A 19,983-nucleotide genomic window follows, 5' to 3' on the forward strand; every position below is an offset into this window, starting at 1 on the left:
TGTTCTGTAGCTTGATCTTCAATTCCTCTATTTTCCCTCTTACCGCTAACTCGTTGATCGGCTTCTTATGTACCAGTTTCTTCCATTCCCTCCTCAGGTCTAGGCTAATTCGAGTTCTTACCATCCTATGGTCACTGCAGCGCACATTTCTGAGCACGTCCACATTTTGTATGATGCCAGGGTTAGCGCAGAGTATGAAGTCTATTTCATTTCTAGTCTCGTCGTTCGGGCTCCTCCACGTCCACTTTCGGCTATCTCGCTTGCGGAAGAAGGTATTCATTATCCGCATATTATTCTGTTCCGCAAACTCTACTAATACCTCTCCCCTGCTATTCCTAGTGCCACCCGCCGTGGTTGCTCAGTGGCTATGGTGTTAGGCTGCTGAGCACAAGGTCGTGGGATCGAATCCCGGCCACGGCGGCCGCATTCCGATGGGGTCGAAATGCGAAAACACCCGTGTACTTAGATTTAGGTGCACGTTAAAGAACCCCAGGTGGTCAAAATTTCCGGAGTCCTCCACTACGGCGTGCCTCGTAATGAGAAAGTGGTTTTGGCACGTAAAACCCCATAATTTTTTTCCTTGTGCCTATGCCATATTCCCCCACTGCCTTGTCTCCAGCCTGCTTCTTGCCTACCTTGGCATTGAAGTCGCCCATTAGTATACTGTATTTTGTTTTGACTTTACCCATCGCCGATTCCACGTCTTCATAGAAGATTTCGACTTCCTGGTCATCATGACTGGATGTAGGGGCGTAGACCTGTACAACCTTCATTTTGTACCTCTTATTAAGTTTTACCACAAGATCTGCCACCCTCTCGTTAATGCTATAGAATTCCTGTATGTTACCAGCTATGTTCCTATTAATCAGGAATCCGACTCCTAGTTCTCGTCTCTCCGCTAAGCCCCGGTAGCACAGGACGTGCCCGCTTTTTAGGACTGAATATGCTTCTTTTGGCCTCCTAACTTCACTGAGCCCTATTATATCCCATTTACTGCCCTCTAATTCCTCCAATAGCACTGCTAGACTCGCCTCACTAGATAACGTTCTAGCGTTAAACGTTGCCAGGTTCATATTCCAAAGGCGGCCTGTCCGGAGCCAGGGACTCTCAGCACCCTCTGCAGCGTCGCAGGTCTGACCGCCGCCGTGGTCAGTTGCTTCGCAGCTGCTGGGGACTGAGGGCCGGGGTTTGACTGTCGTGTTCATATAGGAGGTTGTAGCCAAGTACTGCACCAGGGTGGCCAATCCTGCTCTGGTGAGGGAGTGCGTTACCGGTTCTGGTCACCGGGATCAGGCCACACTCAAGGCATGTTTATGCAATTTTATCAACACGCGGATTTTTTTTTAATCAGGTGCAGAATGGCGCGGCACCGGGATTCGAGCCACGGACCTCTTGCACGCGAGGCGGGTGTTTTACCTCTACGCCACCGCTGCACTCAAAATTGGTGACCTCAAGTCCGACAATTTCAGCTTGGGCCCCGGAGGCACGCCACAAGGAGCGGTAGCCTCACACTGCTTTTTAACCTCGCCATGAAGAAACTATCGCAAAGGCTCTCCGACAGAGAAGGGATCAATCATACGCTCTACACTGATGACATCACAATCAGGTGCACCGGAGGAAGTGAAGGAGCTGTTGAATTAGTCTTACAGATCAAACAGAGATGTACCTGGAAAATACGGGGCTTAGATGCTCCCCGGGCAAGTCTGAGCTCCTCCTCTACAGGCCAGTCAGGAGAGGCCCCAAACCTAGAGGCTGGAAACCGCTGTCTGAAATAATCATCAACCTCCACACTCAAAGCTGCTGTACCATCCCCAGAGTAGACACCAATCGGGTCCTTGGCATGTTCATCGAATCCAATGGCAGTAACAATACGACGCTCAAGAAGCTTACAGCCAAGACTGAGAACATGATCAGACTCATCAAAAGTGTCTCGAATAGTCGTGGAGGCTTAAAGGAAGACAACGTCCTCCGGTTGTTCCACGCCTTCCTCATGAGTCATATAGTCTATGTGGCAGCCATGCACAACTAGTGTAACTCTGAGAAGAAAGGATTAAGCAAGCTCATAAGAAAAAGTATAAGAAAAGTACTAGGCATTCCGTTACGGGCGAGCACGGACCTCCTTATGCAACTAGGAGTGCACAACACATTGGACGAGAGAATCGAGGCCCAGGAGTCAGCACAACTATCCAGTTTATCCTGTACCCCGGCCGGAAAGAAGATCCTAGCGGTTCTTGGGATCAATCCTATCCTCATGCAATAGCAGAAATATGCAATTTCAGAAGATCAAAGGAACAACATACGAGTTGCACCGTTTCCCCGTAATGTTCATCCTCAACACAACGTAGGCACACGCAGGGCAAGAGCCCTCGCCCTCCTCAAGCGTACTAAGGACGATCCCTACTCGGCATGTTTTGTCGACGCAGCCCAATACCGACAGCTGTCAAACTTCGCCGTTACCCTCGTTGATCACAACGGACAGATAGTGAATGCGGCTTCCCTGAAGTGCTCAACACCAACGAGATCGGAGCACGTCGCAGTTGCTATAGCACTCCTAGAAAACAGCAGATCACAAATCTTCGCTGATTCGAGATCGGTGGTCAGGGCTTTCGCTTCAGGATCCATCGCTGACGAGGCTCAAAAGATTCTCAAGAACATGATAATCTCTCCGCACACCCTCACGTGATTTCCGGCTCACCTCGACCCCCAGCTCAACTCCTTTCCCAATCTCAATGACATCGCCCACTCAGAAGCGCGCGCACTAACCCACAGCGCGGGAGCAGGATCAAGCTCAGACTCCGGGGTTCTCGACTTTCGGGACACTGTCAGTACTTTCAACAAAATTACTACGCACTATCACCTGGGTAGGAGGACTTATCCACCCCCTCCCCTCACAGCAAACTGGCTAGACCTCTGGCGTCCACTTTACGCGTGCTTCAGACTAAGTGCTATCCAAACCTGGCCCTTTTCCACACGATCACTCCAGAGGCTTTTAGCTCTACTTGCCCCGACTGTGGGGCTGTTAGCAATCTGGCACACATGCTCTGGCGATGCCCCTCGTTAGAGGGATCCAATCGCATCACAGAAGAAGAATGGAGCTCTTCAATCCAAAGCTCAGAATATGGACGTCAAACTTGGGCTGTCCAGAGAGCCCACGATGCGGCGGTTAGGCTCGGTTACCAGTCCCCACGAGGGAGCGGCCCGCAGCTCTGCCTCAGGGCAAAGCTTCTCAGGACCTTGTAATTAAAGTCCTTTGTCTGTATGTCTGTCTGTCTGTCTGTCTGTCCAGCTACACGCCATTTGCATATCTTTAAATCCTGATACTTGAAAGTTTGGACACCCGCTATAAAGGAATGAGTGTCAAGTTATCACAGCAAACGCAGAACGATGGATTAATCGGGCTGCTGAACTTCCGGAGTAGTCTGGCATTCCTGGAAAAGCTAGACGCCACTTTCTTAAAATGGGGTTGCTATATTGCTAATGCGTATGCAAAAGAAAATGGGTAAAGGTTAGCTATATAACCTAAAGAAGCGCTTGAAATTTTTATATTAAAATAACCATATGAACTTTTTAGACATATGCGGTCAGCGTTTTAAAGTGGTTTGTTTTCAAGTTGAGAGACAGCCACCTAAAACGTGTCATGACATTTTATTGGGCATTGAAATATCTACATTTGAAATAACCAATGACAAGACATGAAAAATTAGTAATAGTAACCTAACGTAGTTATTTAATGACTGCATGACTGATAGCATTGACGGCGTTCACGATTGAAGGCTAACACTGTGATACTGGACAAACTGATAGTAGTCGCTAGTGACTCACTACTACCAGCTCCTAGTTTTTATAGTTAAATCACTGTTTAAATGAGTTTGCATTTGATATCCAAGATACTATGCTCTGCAAAGCACAAGGACACCCAACCAAGCGTATCACTAGGGATAATTGGAAAAACTGGCGTTGTCAGTTTGCAATGGTAAAGTAACAAATAGATATAGAATCAGTTTTTCAGGGATACAGATGATAACGTATATTAACTAAGGATGCCATTTTCTTAATAAGCAAAGCAATTTATGACCGCTGATTACTCAACCTTACTGTCGCCTAGTCACTATATATGAATCATCACTTGTAGGACCTTTCATTTGATATAATAACGCTATGTCACATGAAACAGCTTTCCGTTTATGATAACCCATGACCTGTGGTAATCAGTCAGCAGTGGTAATGAAATGGATACTCCTATTATGACTGCTTGATTGTTATCAATTATGAATTGCGCTAATGAACACTTCCATTGACCCAGTAAAATAAATGATTAATTATCACTAATCACTGAATCCTACCAGTTCCCAGTTGGCATAGCTTATTGACTAGTTTTATTACACTTATTTCATATCAAAGACAGTTGGGTGTTCAAAGCAGGGAGGACCTAAAGGATTATGTTAGAAACTAGTGAATACTAGTGACTGTAGTCCTATTAGTGGTGAGCTGTAGACGGCTAGTATATTTCACAATGCCTCAATGTATGATTAATAATTGACTTCCATAACACCGTGTTCAATCGGAGGCTACCGAGGGCCTTGCAGAAAAATTTATTTCTCTACACTAGTGATCAAAGCCTACTACTGCTTAGTGATCACTGAATTACTGTAAGATGTTTCGGTTGATAGTGACGACGTCGTCGGGCATGCGTCGTTCCCTCGCTTAAAACTTCATGCTAACGTTTTCCTGACATTGTTTGCTCGAATATACCTCACCTAGAAATGTTTTATCAAGGGTTTCTTGACGTTCCTTAACACGTAAACCCACACGTTTCTTTAGTTTGCTTGGGGGGAAACGACTGTAATAGCCGGGCTCCATCTCACGACCTTATACAAAGTAGCAGTCCATCATAACCACTGAACCGATAAGATCATTTCCGCGAGGTATAAATTAGTTGTGTGCATCAGTGTATATTCGGTTTCTTTACGATTTTATCAATTGTTAGCAAGGAGGCAACAGCGCGCTCTATGGCGTGTCATTTGCATAAAGAAATAAATGGCATCGGACTTGTACCTACACGGTCAGCTTGGGAAAAGAATGGAACTATTCTAGTCTAGTCGAAACCTTAAGTGAAGCAGGTCTTGGAACATTGACCAGATTCACGTTAACTTCTGCCTTTGCTACTGTCACTCACCAAGGCCCCAAAAAAGGTTCTCTGCGTGTACGCGCCACAGGTGGAAAAATAAAGACAAACAAATTGATGCCTGTGGCACGGAGCACAATGCAACCAGGTGCCTTCATGCAAATTCTCAAATAAATTTTTACGCTTAGGATATCTCAGATGTCAAGCGTGTTTTTGCATATCCTGAAAAATGAACCCAGTACCGTCATTTAGCAAGCGTCCATTAATATTAATGCTAAAGCATTACATGCAGCATTGCGCGACAATCAGGCGGCGTCATCGGTGGCGTGACCCAGCGATGGTATCAAATACGGCCGACAGCGGAAAGTGCAAAAACAAGTCAGAAATGCTCCGCTTGAAGTCGAATTTCTCAGCGAGGTTGATGTAAAGATGGGAAATTAGTGAATTTGAAAACAATATTCCGTACATTCTCACATGAATAGGAATTTATCCCGGAGCTCCGGCGTTCGATACAATCATGCTTCCCCATCGCCACGGCCACTCTGCGGTTCTGGCTAACTAAATATGTGCCTAGTGCATGTGTCATCGTACACGTCATGTTGGAGCTCTCGGGCTGACTAAATATGTGGCATAGTGCTTGCATTACTGCGCACTTGACGGCGCTTCCAACGTGAATGAGGCGGCGCCATGTCATGAGTTAATAAAGTGGGGGTAAAAAATTTATCCTTCTGCAGCCAAATTACCCGGATGTTCACAGTGTGTAGCCAACGTGCACACAACCACATGCACCGGATCAGCAGAAAGAACTTTAATGGATGTCGAAAACATCAGTCGAGAATATTTCACCGCAGGAACTATAATGATGTTGAATTCCCGGACGTAAACGGTCTCGGGTGTCTCTGCCTAATTTTTTGGGAAATGAGCTTTTCAGGCTACGACAACTGCAGCGACAAAAGGATTTTTTTGCTTCTATAGGACACCCGGTGTAGCCACATGACACTTCGGTCGACAAAAAATTTAGCCGAGGTGTGGGATGGAAGGGGGACGGACAGGCTGGTGGGGCAGGGTGCTTTTTTTTTTGTTGTTTCTGTGACATTCTGCAACCACAATCTCGAAGCGGGACCGAGCCTCTTGTACGCCTATCACTTACAGCATGACGGTTGATTGCGATTAGACCAACCGGCCAGTCATATCGCGTTGTGCGTTGAAAGCGAATGTTGTGGGACTGCTTTCTTGGAATTCTGTTTTTCTTTCACTACACTGCGTACCTGATTACTCGAATTTTGTATCTTTAAGACTCGTATGCCATGCCCGGATTTGCTGGATTTGCTCGGGCGATTCGGTTTTGACTCTCCAAGGTGGCATAATTCTGATGTATCTTTTTTGTTTCATTTCAGTCTCACGATTGCATTTAATGATGAAAACCAGCGCAGGAGCCACCATTATGATTCAGCGAAGTTGACGCCTGGTGAAATATTCACGGTGTACATTCGTAACACGCCTGTGGGGTGGCTTATATATCCAAGTTTTCAGGCAACGCCAGACCTCCTAGTACATGAATTCTATGATAGTCTCATCTCGCCTATATTCTCCCCAGCAGGCATCTTAATGATGAACATGGTAAGTATAAATGAAAAAAAAGTACAGGTGTATCTTGCGCAGGGTTACAAATTCATTGTGCCACCTACATATCTCTAAGAGTCGCTGAGGGCACCAAGTTCCCGGCCACCATACGCGATATCGATCCAAACCATCGGTGGGCTCTAATCATAAGGTTGAAGAGTCAATCACCATTTTCACCACCACCATCCTCATATATGTATGGTGGGAATACACGAACGGCAGGAACCAGGAATACGAGGAATGTCGATTTAATTACATCCGCATGCACGCGTGCACCCTTCACTAGCATGGAGCTATTTGGCCATACATGACCCTTTCATCTTTAAACATCAAACATTCATTCATGCATGAAGACATTGGCCTTGTCATTCTTTTTAGAGCCCCACGGCGAAATTCTGTCAGTGTATTCCCCCTAGAGAGAGTATCACCCCATTGTTCAGCTACAGGAAATTGTCATGGTAAAAGAGACGTGCAACGTTATGCAACAATTTAGCGCAACTTCTACGTTTGAGCCAGGTCGTGTGCAAGCCTAGAAACCACTTTAACTAGGATATGATGCCGCACATTCTCCTGGGCGCTAAGGCGAACTCGAATGACCAGGGCTAATTGACCTGATCTCGTCGTTGTTGTCTAATACATTGAAAAGCGTCTTACGCAGAAAAACAACCTGCACCGTAGGTTTTCTAAAAAATATCTGCCAAGGGATGTAACATCAAACACATACTTTCTCATCAGCCTTATATTTGATGCATCTAGAGGGAAATTCTTACATTGTGCGTGATGATGCGGTTTGCTGGGGGATTCCTATCCGCGTAAACTTTAACACTCTGAGTGAAAGCTTCAGCGTTCATGCCTAAATTACTGATCACGCGGTACTGGTGAAGCATTGTGGTCATTTCGGGGCCATCAAGAAGGCTAAATGACGTTCTTCGCGCATTTTTGTGTGGTGGCGCATGATACGTGAATGTGGCATAAACCATTTCATATTTCGACAACAACGCCTCCATAGCCGACTTCACACGCATTTGGAGTAGCTGGAGTCTACGTATCTTCTAACCCCTTCAAATAATAAAAGTCACAGGTATGCGCGTCACCCGGAGCACAGAGTAAACTATTACATTGGCTCCACAGGATCTCCATGTTCGGCAGCACGTACTACAGGTTATTCAGTGCGAAGTCTCTTCCCATGGTTTCTACGTGAAAGGCTCGATGCGACTCTTCCTTGGGTGTTTTCGCCGCTGACACTGATGGCACAATTTCTCCGCGACGAAGGGCCGCTGTCCTTCTTGTTGGAAAGAATGCGTGAGAAGAAAAGCGTAGTGCCACGAAAGACGGGCTGTGCGGCGACAATGCCTACGATATGGCGCCAGCGTAGAGCACCCGTCTATATTGAAACAAAGCATTGCATGAGCGGAGATCTGTCTGTGTTGGCTGCTGGGAATTGCCCCCACCCATCTACGGTCTGCATCTTAATATCTCCCGGTTAGCGAGGCAGTCGTGCCACACTTCGCTCCATTTGCAATGTGCTTTACGAGACAGATTGCCCACGCCAGCTACGTTGCTCACTATGTTCTCTTCGAAATATAAACCGGTCGCCTACATTACAATTATACAAAATATTGACACGGGAAGAAAGACACACATAGAGCTGTGCTGAACTTCCGCATTAGAGGATAATCGTAGGTGAATTTTTGTCTTTGTCTATAAAAGCCCTGATCACAAATCGCTTTAAGATCCATTTCTGCGTCCCGGCACTAATTCGCACTGGAAGTACCCCGCAGCTGTTTTCTAGGCTAGAGAGCGAGAGCGAGAGAATGCTCTTTATTGAAAAGGCAGAGTGTTTTGCCAGCATATTTTTGCCTGCATGCTACTGTGCAAGGGATGGCACGAAGGAAAAGAAACGCCCTAAAAGGAGGTGGCAGAAGAAAAAAAAGCAATATAAAAGAAAACATATTGCAGGTAATGTGATGTTATCAGTAGTATAGTAAATGTCCGATGCGACGCATGTATCTGGTAAATACAAAATAAAATAAAACCAAAGTCTCAATGACACGATGCACGTAAGTCTTAGTTTGGACACCAAACGAATTGATTCAATACATAAAAACAAGAAGTCCAGGGAATTTTGCTGTTTTGATTGGCAAGGCGAGGGACTCAGCTTCTCAGACAATGTCTAGGGGCAATGGTCTGTCTTTTTTATGTTCATCGTATATTGATATCGCTCGTCTCTGTAGGTCGGGAACTCGAGCAAAATATGCGCTAGAGATTCTACCACGCCACAGTTCTCACAACATGATTTTGTGGTCTGGCCATTGCAGAAAAGAAGATTGTTCGCCTATGCAACGTTAAGTCAAAGCCGGTGGTAGAGGGTCTCCAAATTCCATGGTATACGTTGTGGTAGCCTTGAGTGGAGTTCTCGGTCAATGTTGATGAAATGCCTGTGATTATCTGAAGGTAAAGACCATCATATACGTCGTTCAATGAATAAACATAGCTTCGCCAAAGCAGCAGCTTCAATTTCAGGGAAAACACTTTTATAAATTTTATGCAATCATGTTCTTTGCGTGCTGCCCCATCCGCCTTTTCATTACCTATTATTCCGCACTGTCCCGGAAGCCTCTGAAATGCTATCGCATGTCCAGCATTAGATGCGATGTGGTGTAGGCATGCTATATCCTGGGCCAAAAGTTTAATTTCTTGATTAAGTACTTTTGTGCAAAGCTCTGCAATGCTTCTTTCGAGTCTCTTAAGATTGTCTATTGTTCTTGAAGTCGGTATATTACGTATTTTAGTACCGGTTTTGTCCCGTATCACTCAGAAAATGTTAATGGTTTACTTGCTCTAAATGCCATGAAAATGCCTGGTCTGTGGAAAGAACGAAAATACCTCAGGAAGAACTATGTGGCCTAGAAGAACCGCCAGTATATGTGTGCTTCCTAGTGGAGCACTTCTCGCTCAGGCAGACCAGAGACATCTGTAAGGTAGCGGCTTGAGGCATGTTCTTCTTGGACTCTATTCCACGGATGTACTTTCGAATGCGTAGAGGAGAGAGTATCCACAGCGGGAAATGTGGCGGCGTGATCTGTCGTGTCTATTTGAGGATACATTGTGGAATTCCGCAACAGGTTGCCCAAATCCGGAATTGTTTTACATTGTAATTTTGCTCAAGAATGGATTCTTGCATTGGACCAGGTGTCTTATGCATATGCGGACGGTTTCCTGATTCGTAGCAAGTCAAAACTGAAACAGTGGGCCTCGGCTAGTTTCCCAATACAAGAAGATCCCTTCGAATGACCAATGCAAACACGCAGTCTATTGTTACCTGTTTATCCCAAGCTTTTATGATTAGTTGGCAACAGTCACTGCACGATAGGAAGACCGTAGTGTAGATGGTCATCAACGTAAGCATTATGAAGCATCACGATCGACCGGCAGTCGCCACCCTTCCGAGGTCCAGCAAGATAAATAATAATTTCGAATGCGCCGGGGATTCTGCCCCGTAACATTTTCACATCCGGTGTCCAGCAGATGTTATGATTGATCAAGACACCCTGAAAGCGATGTGTCCGTACGTAGGGAAGGGCTCGACCTACAAGCATCAGCGGGTAGCCATCTATGCGCTTTCAAGTTAAGGCCATAGCGATGCTTCTCTCTGGTGATAGATGTTGCCCCCGCGATCTAAGGTACAATGACATGCTGAAAAGCGCGTGCTGTCGCCGCTGCTGACTTACTCGATGAGATTTTACCGCTTTTCATATACAGATATTACCAGCGTACAGTGTGATATTTACTCTAGTTTGTAGACTCTACTTCAAGTGAACTAGAGCGATGTTGAGTAGAAAAAGGGCTGAGGACTATCCTTGTGAAACTACTTTTTCAACAATATAGCAAGGTGTCATACCTTCAGGGGTTACCATACAAACTTGCCGTCCTTCGAGATAATTAATAGCCATGTATAAGGGAGTCCTCCAAGGAAGAGCTTCAAGGGCCTGAAGAACTGAGTGATGTAAGATATAATCGAAGGCGGCTTTGATATCAAGAAAGATCACGGTTGGAATATATCGAGTAGTTAGTTGGTCTTCTATGGAGGAAATCAAGGAAGTCAAGAAAATCAATTATATTTTCCAGTGCTGATGTATTCCACCGAACGCCATTCATTTCTTTGGGACCGATGACTCGCGTTTAAACGAACAATGTGATTCGCCTTTGAATCACTTTCTCCATTAGTTTCCCAACACAGCTGAGCAGGGCGATAGGTTCGAAATATTTGTAGCTGGTTGGCTGCTTGCCAGGCTGGATGACATGCACAATTTTAGCGAGTTTCAATTCGGCAGGCACTGTAGCACTTGTGCATGAAGTATTGTGTATTTCCTGCACTCGGAGAAGACAGTGGCGAGAAATGTGTTATAGGTTAATAGCTCACTTCGTCTACGCCGCGAGAAGACTTTTTCTTGGTATCAGCTATAGCCGTTGAAAGTTTTTCCATGGCGAGGGGGAGGTCCATTGCATCCATAAACGTTCGCAAAGGTTGTCTGTAAGCCGAAGACATGCTGCACGTACCATGATGCCCAGATCCAGAAATAAGCGTACGGTACTCTTCTGCACTTTGTTTCACGGTTGGTCTTGTAGTATGTCGCTTAGTCCTTCGGTTAATCCTGTTTCACGGTTAGTCATGTCACGGTTACTTTACTGTAGATATAAACAAAGGCTCAAGTACGGTGCTGCCTTAAAGGTTATTCAAGTAGAGTGCTGTCAGTAGTCTCTGCGGAAATTCTCTAGCGCGCAAAAGCTGCACAGGAACTGGTCGCCAATAAAGCGCAATTTTTAGCTTCGCTTTTTTGGCCGAGGAAATGTGCATCTAAGTGAACATTAGCAGCACTAACGCCGTACATTCATCCTCTGAAGGCAACAATAAACATGAATGCGTTTGTCAAAAATTGCCCGTACGAAATTCTTTCTTCGCCCATCTTTCCTTATAAATCACAAGCACCAATGTGTAATCGATAGACATCTATCAATTTCTTTCCCGTTTGCCCTTGCATTTCTCTAGGTTCCTTAGTGGTAAAAATTGGTGGTGGTTGTAATAGGCCACCCTGCGTTCCATATAGATAGAGAAATACGATAAACGGACTTGCTAAAATTTCTGTTCTAGAAAATAAAATTTCCTGTAGGTGGTAAGCCCAACCGCTTTTAATTACACTTGAACCAAAGCTTTCACGGCTGTTGTCATTAGCAACGCCTATCCGGTCGTTGTACGACGTAAAAATAAAAAAAAAATGCTTTTGATGGCCAGACACCGCAAACACTAGTTGATAGGAAATTCGAGGACCATAAACAGGAGACATGTGCACTGCGTGCGGAAGCACAATATTTTATTTGCCAAGAAAATATCTTACTTGGGATGTTACCAGCGTTTTTGCACATCGGGTAAATTTTGTTTAGCGTATTTATAACCTGCTTCACGCCTTATTGTTGGGCCAATAAGGAAGCGAGCGCATTCTATGTATAGGTGTCACTGAGACCAATGAGTGTGCCACAGGTTATGGGACCGTATGGTTACTGCCTGGGTACGGGCACCTGAGGTACGTAGGGCCCACGTAACTATGATGATGATGACGATATATATGACGATAGTGGTGATGTTGACGGATACGGTGCCAATTATGATAACCGGTGTAAGCAATTTGGAAGGCGATTCAAGGTGTAGTTGATCTCAATCAAATGATATCGCTCAAGCGCGGCTCCTACAATACATCATATTGTTCCTACGCTCGAAATGCCTTGGAATGCATTGTCTTTGACCGTATTCAACTATACGCCGAATTTACTTAGAAGTTTTCATTAACCCTGTATCTGATTATGTCTTACGCCAGCTAGTCACTGTCGCTGGAGGAAACAATAGAAGAAAACAAAGCCAAGATTCAAGGGTGATTCAGTAATTATGCGAATTCCACGAACACTTGGAAATGATGTGGGCAAAGCGTTAAGCGCTATTTGTATTGGTTGTCACAATGTGCAATAGTGTTAATGGCGATTGTATAATTTCTTAAGCGTTAATCTAATACGAGAGTGGTGAGGGGATCTTAAACGTTACCTTTTGCCGACCACTGCTGTTTGCCGGCGTAGTTGACAGAAGACACAAAGATTCGTGTTTGGTTGAGGCGTAGTTCTGCGCCACGTTTCATAGCATCCGAGAAGCTTAGCATTGTCTTCGGCTCACATGGCACATCGCATCGTTGCATGAGTGGTAGTTTTTAATTGAATTATAGACATGTAGGTGCCGAAACGACAAACGAGTAAGGCACGCCGTAGTGGCATCTGTGGATACACCCTGGGGATTTTCAACGTGTTCTTAATGAGCCTTATTGCATTTCGCCCCCGTCGAAAGGCGGCTGCCGCGGACTGGATCAAACCCTCCACCTTGAGCATTGTCATAGCCGCAAAGATACCGCAACGGATGGAGAAGTGTTAATTTTATGCGCTAGCGGTTCCATAGTGTCACCTAAGTGATACGGTGCTTTAATGCGGCTTAGCGTAGGTACACCAAGCGTCACTTGTCCGCTTGACAAAGTTGCGCTATGTTTATTTTTCAGAAATATCAAAACCGCACAGTACGGTAGCTTGAACCTCAATTTATCGAGTTCTCCTGCGAATACTATTGCGTCTAGTAGTAGCTTTCCTCGCCCACTCCCTTCACCTTTTTCCTGTCCTTCCCTTCCACATGAATTTCGACTGCGATCAAAGAGTGCCAAGGCTGTCATTCACTTCTTTCAGGACTGGGCTGGTTCTGCCTGCGCTGGTTCTGACTATCCCCACCTCCTCTCTGCCATTCAAACTACCTCCCAACTGGATTGTTGCATGTTAGTGTTAAAGGTTAAGCGCTGCAGTTCGGGCAATGTTTTTGCGGGCGTTCACGGATAATATTAGCTGTCAACAGGGTATTGCGACGACCTCCGGGTAGCTTCAGAAGGCAAAGTGCAGATACCATACGCGGGAAAGGTCCAAACGTGTTTGTCGCACCACCTGCTCTGTCATGTGCCTTCCATATAGTTCCATGTTCCATGTCACATGCCTTGCATATATGCATCTCTGTACCACCACCAACAAGGTCCAAGGTAGCAATGGCAGCAAGAGCAATGGGTAAATGACAGGGAGAGGCAAAAGAGAGCGTCACCTTAAAATGCAATTTAGAGCGACAACGCACTAATCCATGGTCTCATGTGAGCTACAACGAATAGATGGTGCATCACTAGTAAACACAAATACGGTTTGACATTAGAGTTTGTCAAAAAATGGAGAAATGAGACAGCAATTTGGTACAGGTAGCTGGCATCAACTACATTCAAGTACAACATGCAGTACGGTATATGCAATGTACACCGCAATTTACGACATGTTGAACATTTCAGAGCCACAACTAAAAGAAATGGGTCGAGGTTCATCGCTCCTGTTTAAACCGTGGACTAGAGTCCATACGAGTATATGCGTGTTTCACTGTTTATTAAACTAGCAGAAAAAACGTTTTCGCTACACCAAGAAAATTTGAAGGCACCCAAACTAGTATTTGACCATTTTACCTTCGCGACTTTTGTGAACGTCGTTTTTGCTATTATTGCGGAGCACGAGATGGCAATGCAAAAGATCCCGGCAATGGCGGCGCCTTTCAATGAGGGCGAAATGCGAAAACAACTTGTACTCACATTTAAGTGTATGTTAACGTACCCGTTATGTCCGCGTAAAACTTCACGAGTTAATTTTAATTTCGTGCAACGCAGATGTTATTTTTCCAACAAAAAACCAAAATAGGCAGATATGAACATATTAACCAAATAACTTCCTATGACAAATTAACGCTTCATCAAACGTATTATTTTGACAGGTGTGCAATACATAATGTCTTCTGATACCTATTGCTAGAACAAGAACCAAAAATGCGCTTCAGACAGTTTTGGCATCTCACTTATAGTAATATGGCTACATAAATGCAGCTTTACAATATATTTCCAGGTATTGTAAATGTTTATATATCAGTCACAGGAGTTCAGCGATTAATAAAAAGAAAGTGAGAGATACGTGTAGGAGTCAAATCTCAAAATGACCAAAACAATTTGTTCTTAACGAGGCGCAGTAGCACGGCAACACTCATCCCATCAATTGTTTTACTTCTGTTTTGTTTACATCAAGTTTTCTTCGCGCACTCGTCAAATATACGCGCTTAAGCAAACTCTTTTGCCTCTAAAACGTCACTGCGCAGTTGTTGGATCTGCTTGGTCATTCCATATCACCCGTCAAGCTACATTGTGGTCGTCGTGAAGGCAAATGTATGTTGACATCCGCTGTTTTTCTGGCTCTTCTCTGCAGTATTTGTTGTTCATTTCATAACTGTGCTACCTACAACGCCACAAAATAAGTTCAATAAATTATTTGGACTCGGTAGTTTCTATTTCTAATGACACGCTGTTATTGTGACGCTTTATTTTGTAATATGCGTCTTTCTCACCGTTTTTACAGGAATCCTCCTACTAAACCTAATTGGTGCCACTGCAGCAATAAACAGATTCTTCTCTATTACTCGTGGAGCTTGTTTTCTTTTAGTGTTTATTTCTAAGGCTTTGGCATGCACTTATGTATTAGAAGCATTTGTGTCGCTGGAAGAGGAAAACTCGATTGTGGAAAGCGAGAAGAGATTAAAGCAATCACACATCGTAAGTCGTTATATTTGTTACACTGAACGAGGAATTGTGACGAACACCTGCATCTGATACCGCTCCTGGTATAGTCATTTCTGTAGTATCCGCGGTATTTGATTGCAATGTTCTTTATCTGTTACGCAAAATTCCTGATGAAAAGTAAATGCTCACTTGTGACTAAACCCTTGTAGATTAGTAACAGGAGCGTGTAAATTATATAGTTCAGAAATGGAATGTACAAATAGATCTTTAAGGGCACTTTTCTTTCTATATTTGTGATGGGTATCTAAATTCTCTTCTTATTTATGAGAATACAAATGTAAGAAGAATATTATGTTGCACACTAGTTCATTGATCTGCAGTTGCGCAATCAAGAGACATATGTCTCTCATGACACAATACCTTTCATCCCGATGTCGCGCAGTAATATTTTATTAGAAATTTAGTGACGTTGAATGAAGTGGGAGTCGGTGATTTTTTCACACTCAGCGGTTCTTTAACTCCAACTCTTCAATACAAATCGTGTCGTTCGATACAGTTATCAAACACACTGATAATGTTGGTAGCAAATATATGCACACTTCGGGAAAATTTACGTCGCAATCGTCGCCTGATGTCCCGCATGAAGCCGAAGTGTGGTAACGAGACCAACCAAAAGCTATGGGGGACGAAACCGTTTCATTTCACAAGCCGAAACGCCCATCCACAATTTCGCAGCTCGTTAAGACTACCGTAACCACGTAGGCAGCAGCCGCCGTTCACGTCAACAACGAGTGCGCGCCTCATGGCGCCTGCCAGCCAACCTCCCCGCATGACCAGACGGCCGAACACCCCTCTTCGGACGAAATAGGTTGGCCACACCTCGATAACATGCATTTCTAAGTCTCCGAGAAACACAGCTCAAGGACGCACAAGGACAGCGCTGCTCAGACCGATGTCCTGGTGGACAACAAAAACACGGATGACGGATGGCAAACGGTCCTCACACATTGTCACAAGAAAAACCTGGCGAATGAGGAGAAACGTCCAGAACTAGACTACCAGGGTCCCCAAAGAGCACCGACAGACCACCGGAGGGAATCCGGCAGGGAAAGCCAACACCAGATCAAACCCAAGCACAGGAAGCTACCTGTTCCCATTCCCCTTGCCTGCTCAAAGACTACTCTATAATCGTGGTGCGACTTCACCTGAGATTGCGGAAGAAACACCTGAGCAGTCCAAATGTGGCGGACATTCTGATTACAGCATACGACCACGAAGTCTCAGGTACGCAATTTCCACTACGAAGTGAGCCGGGTTCCAACATATTCAGAGTATCAACGTCGCACCAGTCGGCCGCAGATTTGGTTCGCCGAATCACAAGCCTGTGCATCAACGGCCGGGTTAGCGCATACGTGGTGATTAGCAGAGGCATGACCAAGGGGGTAATACACGGCTTAGAACCGATTACAACAAGGGAACTCAGGGCAAACCGCCGCATACGAACACAAGAGATGTGAATTCTGGAACTTCGGATGCTCGGAACGGCCAAAACAGCAGTTATCCTTTTTAGATAGACTGACTCCATGCTTTGTCTATTACAGAGGGGGTGAAATACCCTGCTATCCATGCAAGGCGACCACGCAAGTGTGCAAGGTCTGTCACCAAACAGCACACCGTTCCGACGTATGCCCACAAACAGACACTGACATGTGTCACCCTTGTGGGCAAATAGATCCCTTAGTAGGGCATGAATGCAATCCACATGTGCCACTTGTGGAGAACGACACCTTACTGGAAATAGAACCTGCAAAATGCGCCTCAAACCCCTTCCTAGCAAGAAATCACGTCCCGAAAAACTGCGCCATAGCAGGAAGGACTCCACACTGAGTGAGAGTATGCTAGCTCGCTGCTTCAGCTTGGAGACAAACACTTAGTGCTACCTATCGGCACCAACATGAATAGTCCAGTCACCGTCATGATCGAGGTCCCGCTAATGAACACGACTAAAAAGTCCACCAAACGACCAGCCCTCCCTACTGTCCCTAATCCAAACCCCAAAGACCAGAGCCCGAGGACAACAACCCCCTACTAAACACGCGCCGCTGACGAACAAGGTAAGGTGGGCAAGGATAGTTTGCCCTTCTGTTCCCATAACTTCCAATCCAGAATATCAAAAAAATTATTAAAGAAAAGAAAGCCGACTTTTCCCCGAAAGCCTAGAGGAAATCGAACGAGAGTTGGCCTCCCTTAAAGCCGGGCCGCGAATTCCTGTGCCAGGTGTCACCCCAAAGGAACCCGAACAGTTCATGGCGGGGCCTACACCAGCTTCCATCGCGTCAACCTCGGCAGAGGCTACACTCGAACAATTGGTGCAGAAAGTGCAGATTATGCAAAACTTCCAACAACTCCTTTCAGAATTTTAAAATACGATATGGTACGTAGACGGATACAGTGACTAAGTTGAGAGTGCGACCAGTAAGAGGGCAAGCTCTAGCCGGGCTACGCGAGAACATAGCCCGGCTAGACAACACGCGAGCCGTCGTCAGCAGCATCTGGAGACGACAGAAGGCGATGCATGGCGAGTAACGCTAGGGCAGTCCACGAACACCTCAAAATCTGGCAATGGAAGGGCCGTACCTTTCACGAACGTTCCGCCGCATGACAACAATATATAAGAGTAGCGCCAATTCAACCCGACATCATCTGCTTACAGGAGATTGACACCCGACCCGTTAAACTGATTGGCTACTACGCCATACTTAACCCAGGCTGTCCGAGAGCGGCGCCGCTGGTGGCGAAGGGTGCAGCGAGGAGCACAGACTACACCTCGGACTGCAGCATTCAGCATCAAATTATTAGAGTGCTGCCACAAAGCCATTACAGTAATTGTACACAGCCCGCCCAAACAAAAGGACGTAGATTTTAATAACTTGATTACAGAGGTTGAACTTCGCGCCAACGCGCAGGACCAACGTGTGGTGCTGGGATATTTTAAGGCACCGCATACGAGTTGGGGTTACAAAAAGGACTCTCTCCAAGGAAGGGCTCTTGAGCAAGCTACGAAGAAGCATGAGCTCCAGCTAATAACAGTGCCGGTCTCTCCCACGAGATTCGGTGAAAGTGTGCACAACGACACAAACCCTAAGCTCGCTTTCAGGTGCAACATACGTAAAGCGACCTAGACGAATATAGCCGAAAACCTGCGTATAGATGACTTTATTATTGCATATCCATAGCCTCCCCGAAGTTTAAACTTATAAAAGGATTTGCAACGATTGCGGATTACGTTAATTACAGGAAATATTCCATACCCAATAGCACCTTGAGCAACGCCAGTGAATGAGCGAACATCATCAAAGAGAGAGAGAGAAAAAATACAGAGAAAGGAAGGTAGGTGAACCAGATGTAGTTCCTTTTAGCTACCCTGCACGGAGGGTAAGGTTAACGAGGATAAAAAGAGAAAGAGAGTGGATGGGGGGATATAGTGAAAGCGATACGAGCACTAACCAAGCGCGTACACTATAGAGCGGCAAGGGCGGCGTTATTAAAGTCTATTCTTAATTCCGGCATACCGCAGGAACCTTAATAACGCGAGTAAGGCCTTCAACGCGGATGTTCTTTCAGAGCACTGACCGAAAGCTTTCAGTTCTTATAGTGGACGATTGTCCAACTGGTCCACTACTCTGCACATCACTTGTCTCTGCGCCCTATATCGCGGCAGACATAAATAATGTGTGTGAACGTCTCTTCGCTGTTGCATGTGTCGCACGTGGGGCTGTTGGCGATTCCAATAAGGAAAACATACGAGCAAAGGAACGCAAACAGCACATGGTGAAAACGTTCGAGTCCCACCGGGGCAAAGTACGAACACGGAACATCAATCGCAGCCCAGCCGCAGCGTCTCTTCGCGAAAGCGGAATGAAGACTCGTTGACCACCTTCATGTGCAGATCGGGCGGCTTCGTCGGTGTGGTCGTTCCCACTGATGTTACAATGTCCTGGAAGCCATTGAAAGAATATTTTGTGTCCGTTGTCATGGCTGCGATGATATAGGTATCAATTTTCTGAGCCAAGTTGTTGATTGGGTTCGTGGCGCATAGGGCTTTGTATGCAGTGAAGGGCTGCCTTGGAGTCACTAAGGACAGTCCATTGTTGCAGTGGTTCCTGCCTAATGAAATCAAATGCGACACGGTGAGCCGCGAGTTCTGCATCCGTCGATGTGGTCACACATGAAGTCTTTAATTTGATTTCTTCAGATTTTGCGGGGATGAAGAATGCAGCAGCAGACCTGTTGAGTTCGACCGAAACATGTGTGTAGAGATGTTGCCGGAATCTGTGCACGTTGTGAATGTTTGCCAAAGTTGTTTGTTTCAAAGATTGCCCAGGCATCCCGGCTTTGTTTCTGATGACAACGGCAGATACGCCAGTTATCGATAGCCACCTTCTACATATGTGGGAAAGTAGGCAAACGCAAAAAGATGGAAAATTAAAAGCTCACTTTTAAGCTCCTTAGGAAAATCGCGGTCATTGTATAGCAAGTCAATGAGTGTGCGCCAAAGCTGTA

General features: G+C 45.5%; 1 protein-coding gene across 2 annotated transcripts in view; it reads left to right on the plus strand.

Annotated features, from left to right (window-relative positions):
- LOC129385711 (uncharacterized) overlaps positions 1-15,319 on the plus strand; it is a 105,429-nt gene extending 90,110 nt beyond the window's left edge. The window contains exons 8-9 of one of the 2 annotated variants that reach the window (XM_055072700.1): positions 6,523-6,745; positions 12,581-15,319. In XM_055072700.1, coding sequence (XP_054928675.1) covers positions 6,523-6,745; positions 12,581-12,625 — 268 coding nt within the window. In that variant the 3' untranslated portion in view covers positions 12,626-15,319. The remainder of the gene's footprint in view (positions 1-6,522; positions 6,746-12,580) is intronic. The other variant, XM_055072701.1, reaches the window with a different exon arrangement.
- Positions 15,320-19,983: the final 4,664 nt, after the last annotated feature.

This window comes from Dermacentor andersoni, chromosome 7 (genome assembly GCF_023375885.2).
Source record: "Dermacentor andersoni chromosome 7, qqDerAnde1_hic_scaffold, whole genome shotgun sequence".
In the NCBI taxonomy this organism is placed as follows: domain Eukaryota; kingdom Metazoa; phylum Arthropoda; class Arachnida; order Ixodida; family Ixodidae; genus Dermacentor; species Dermacentor andersoni.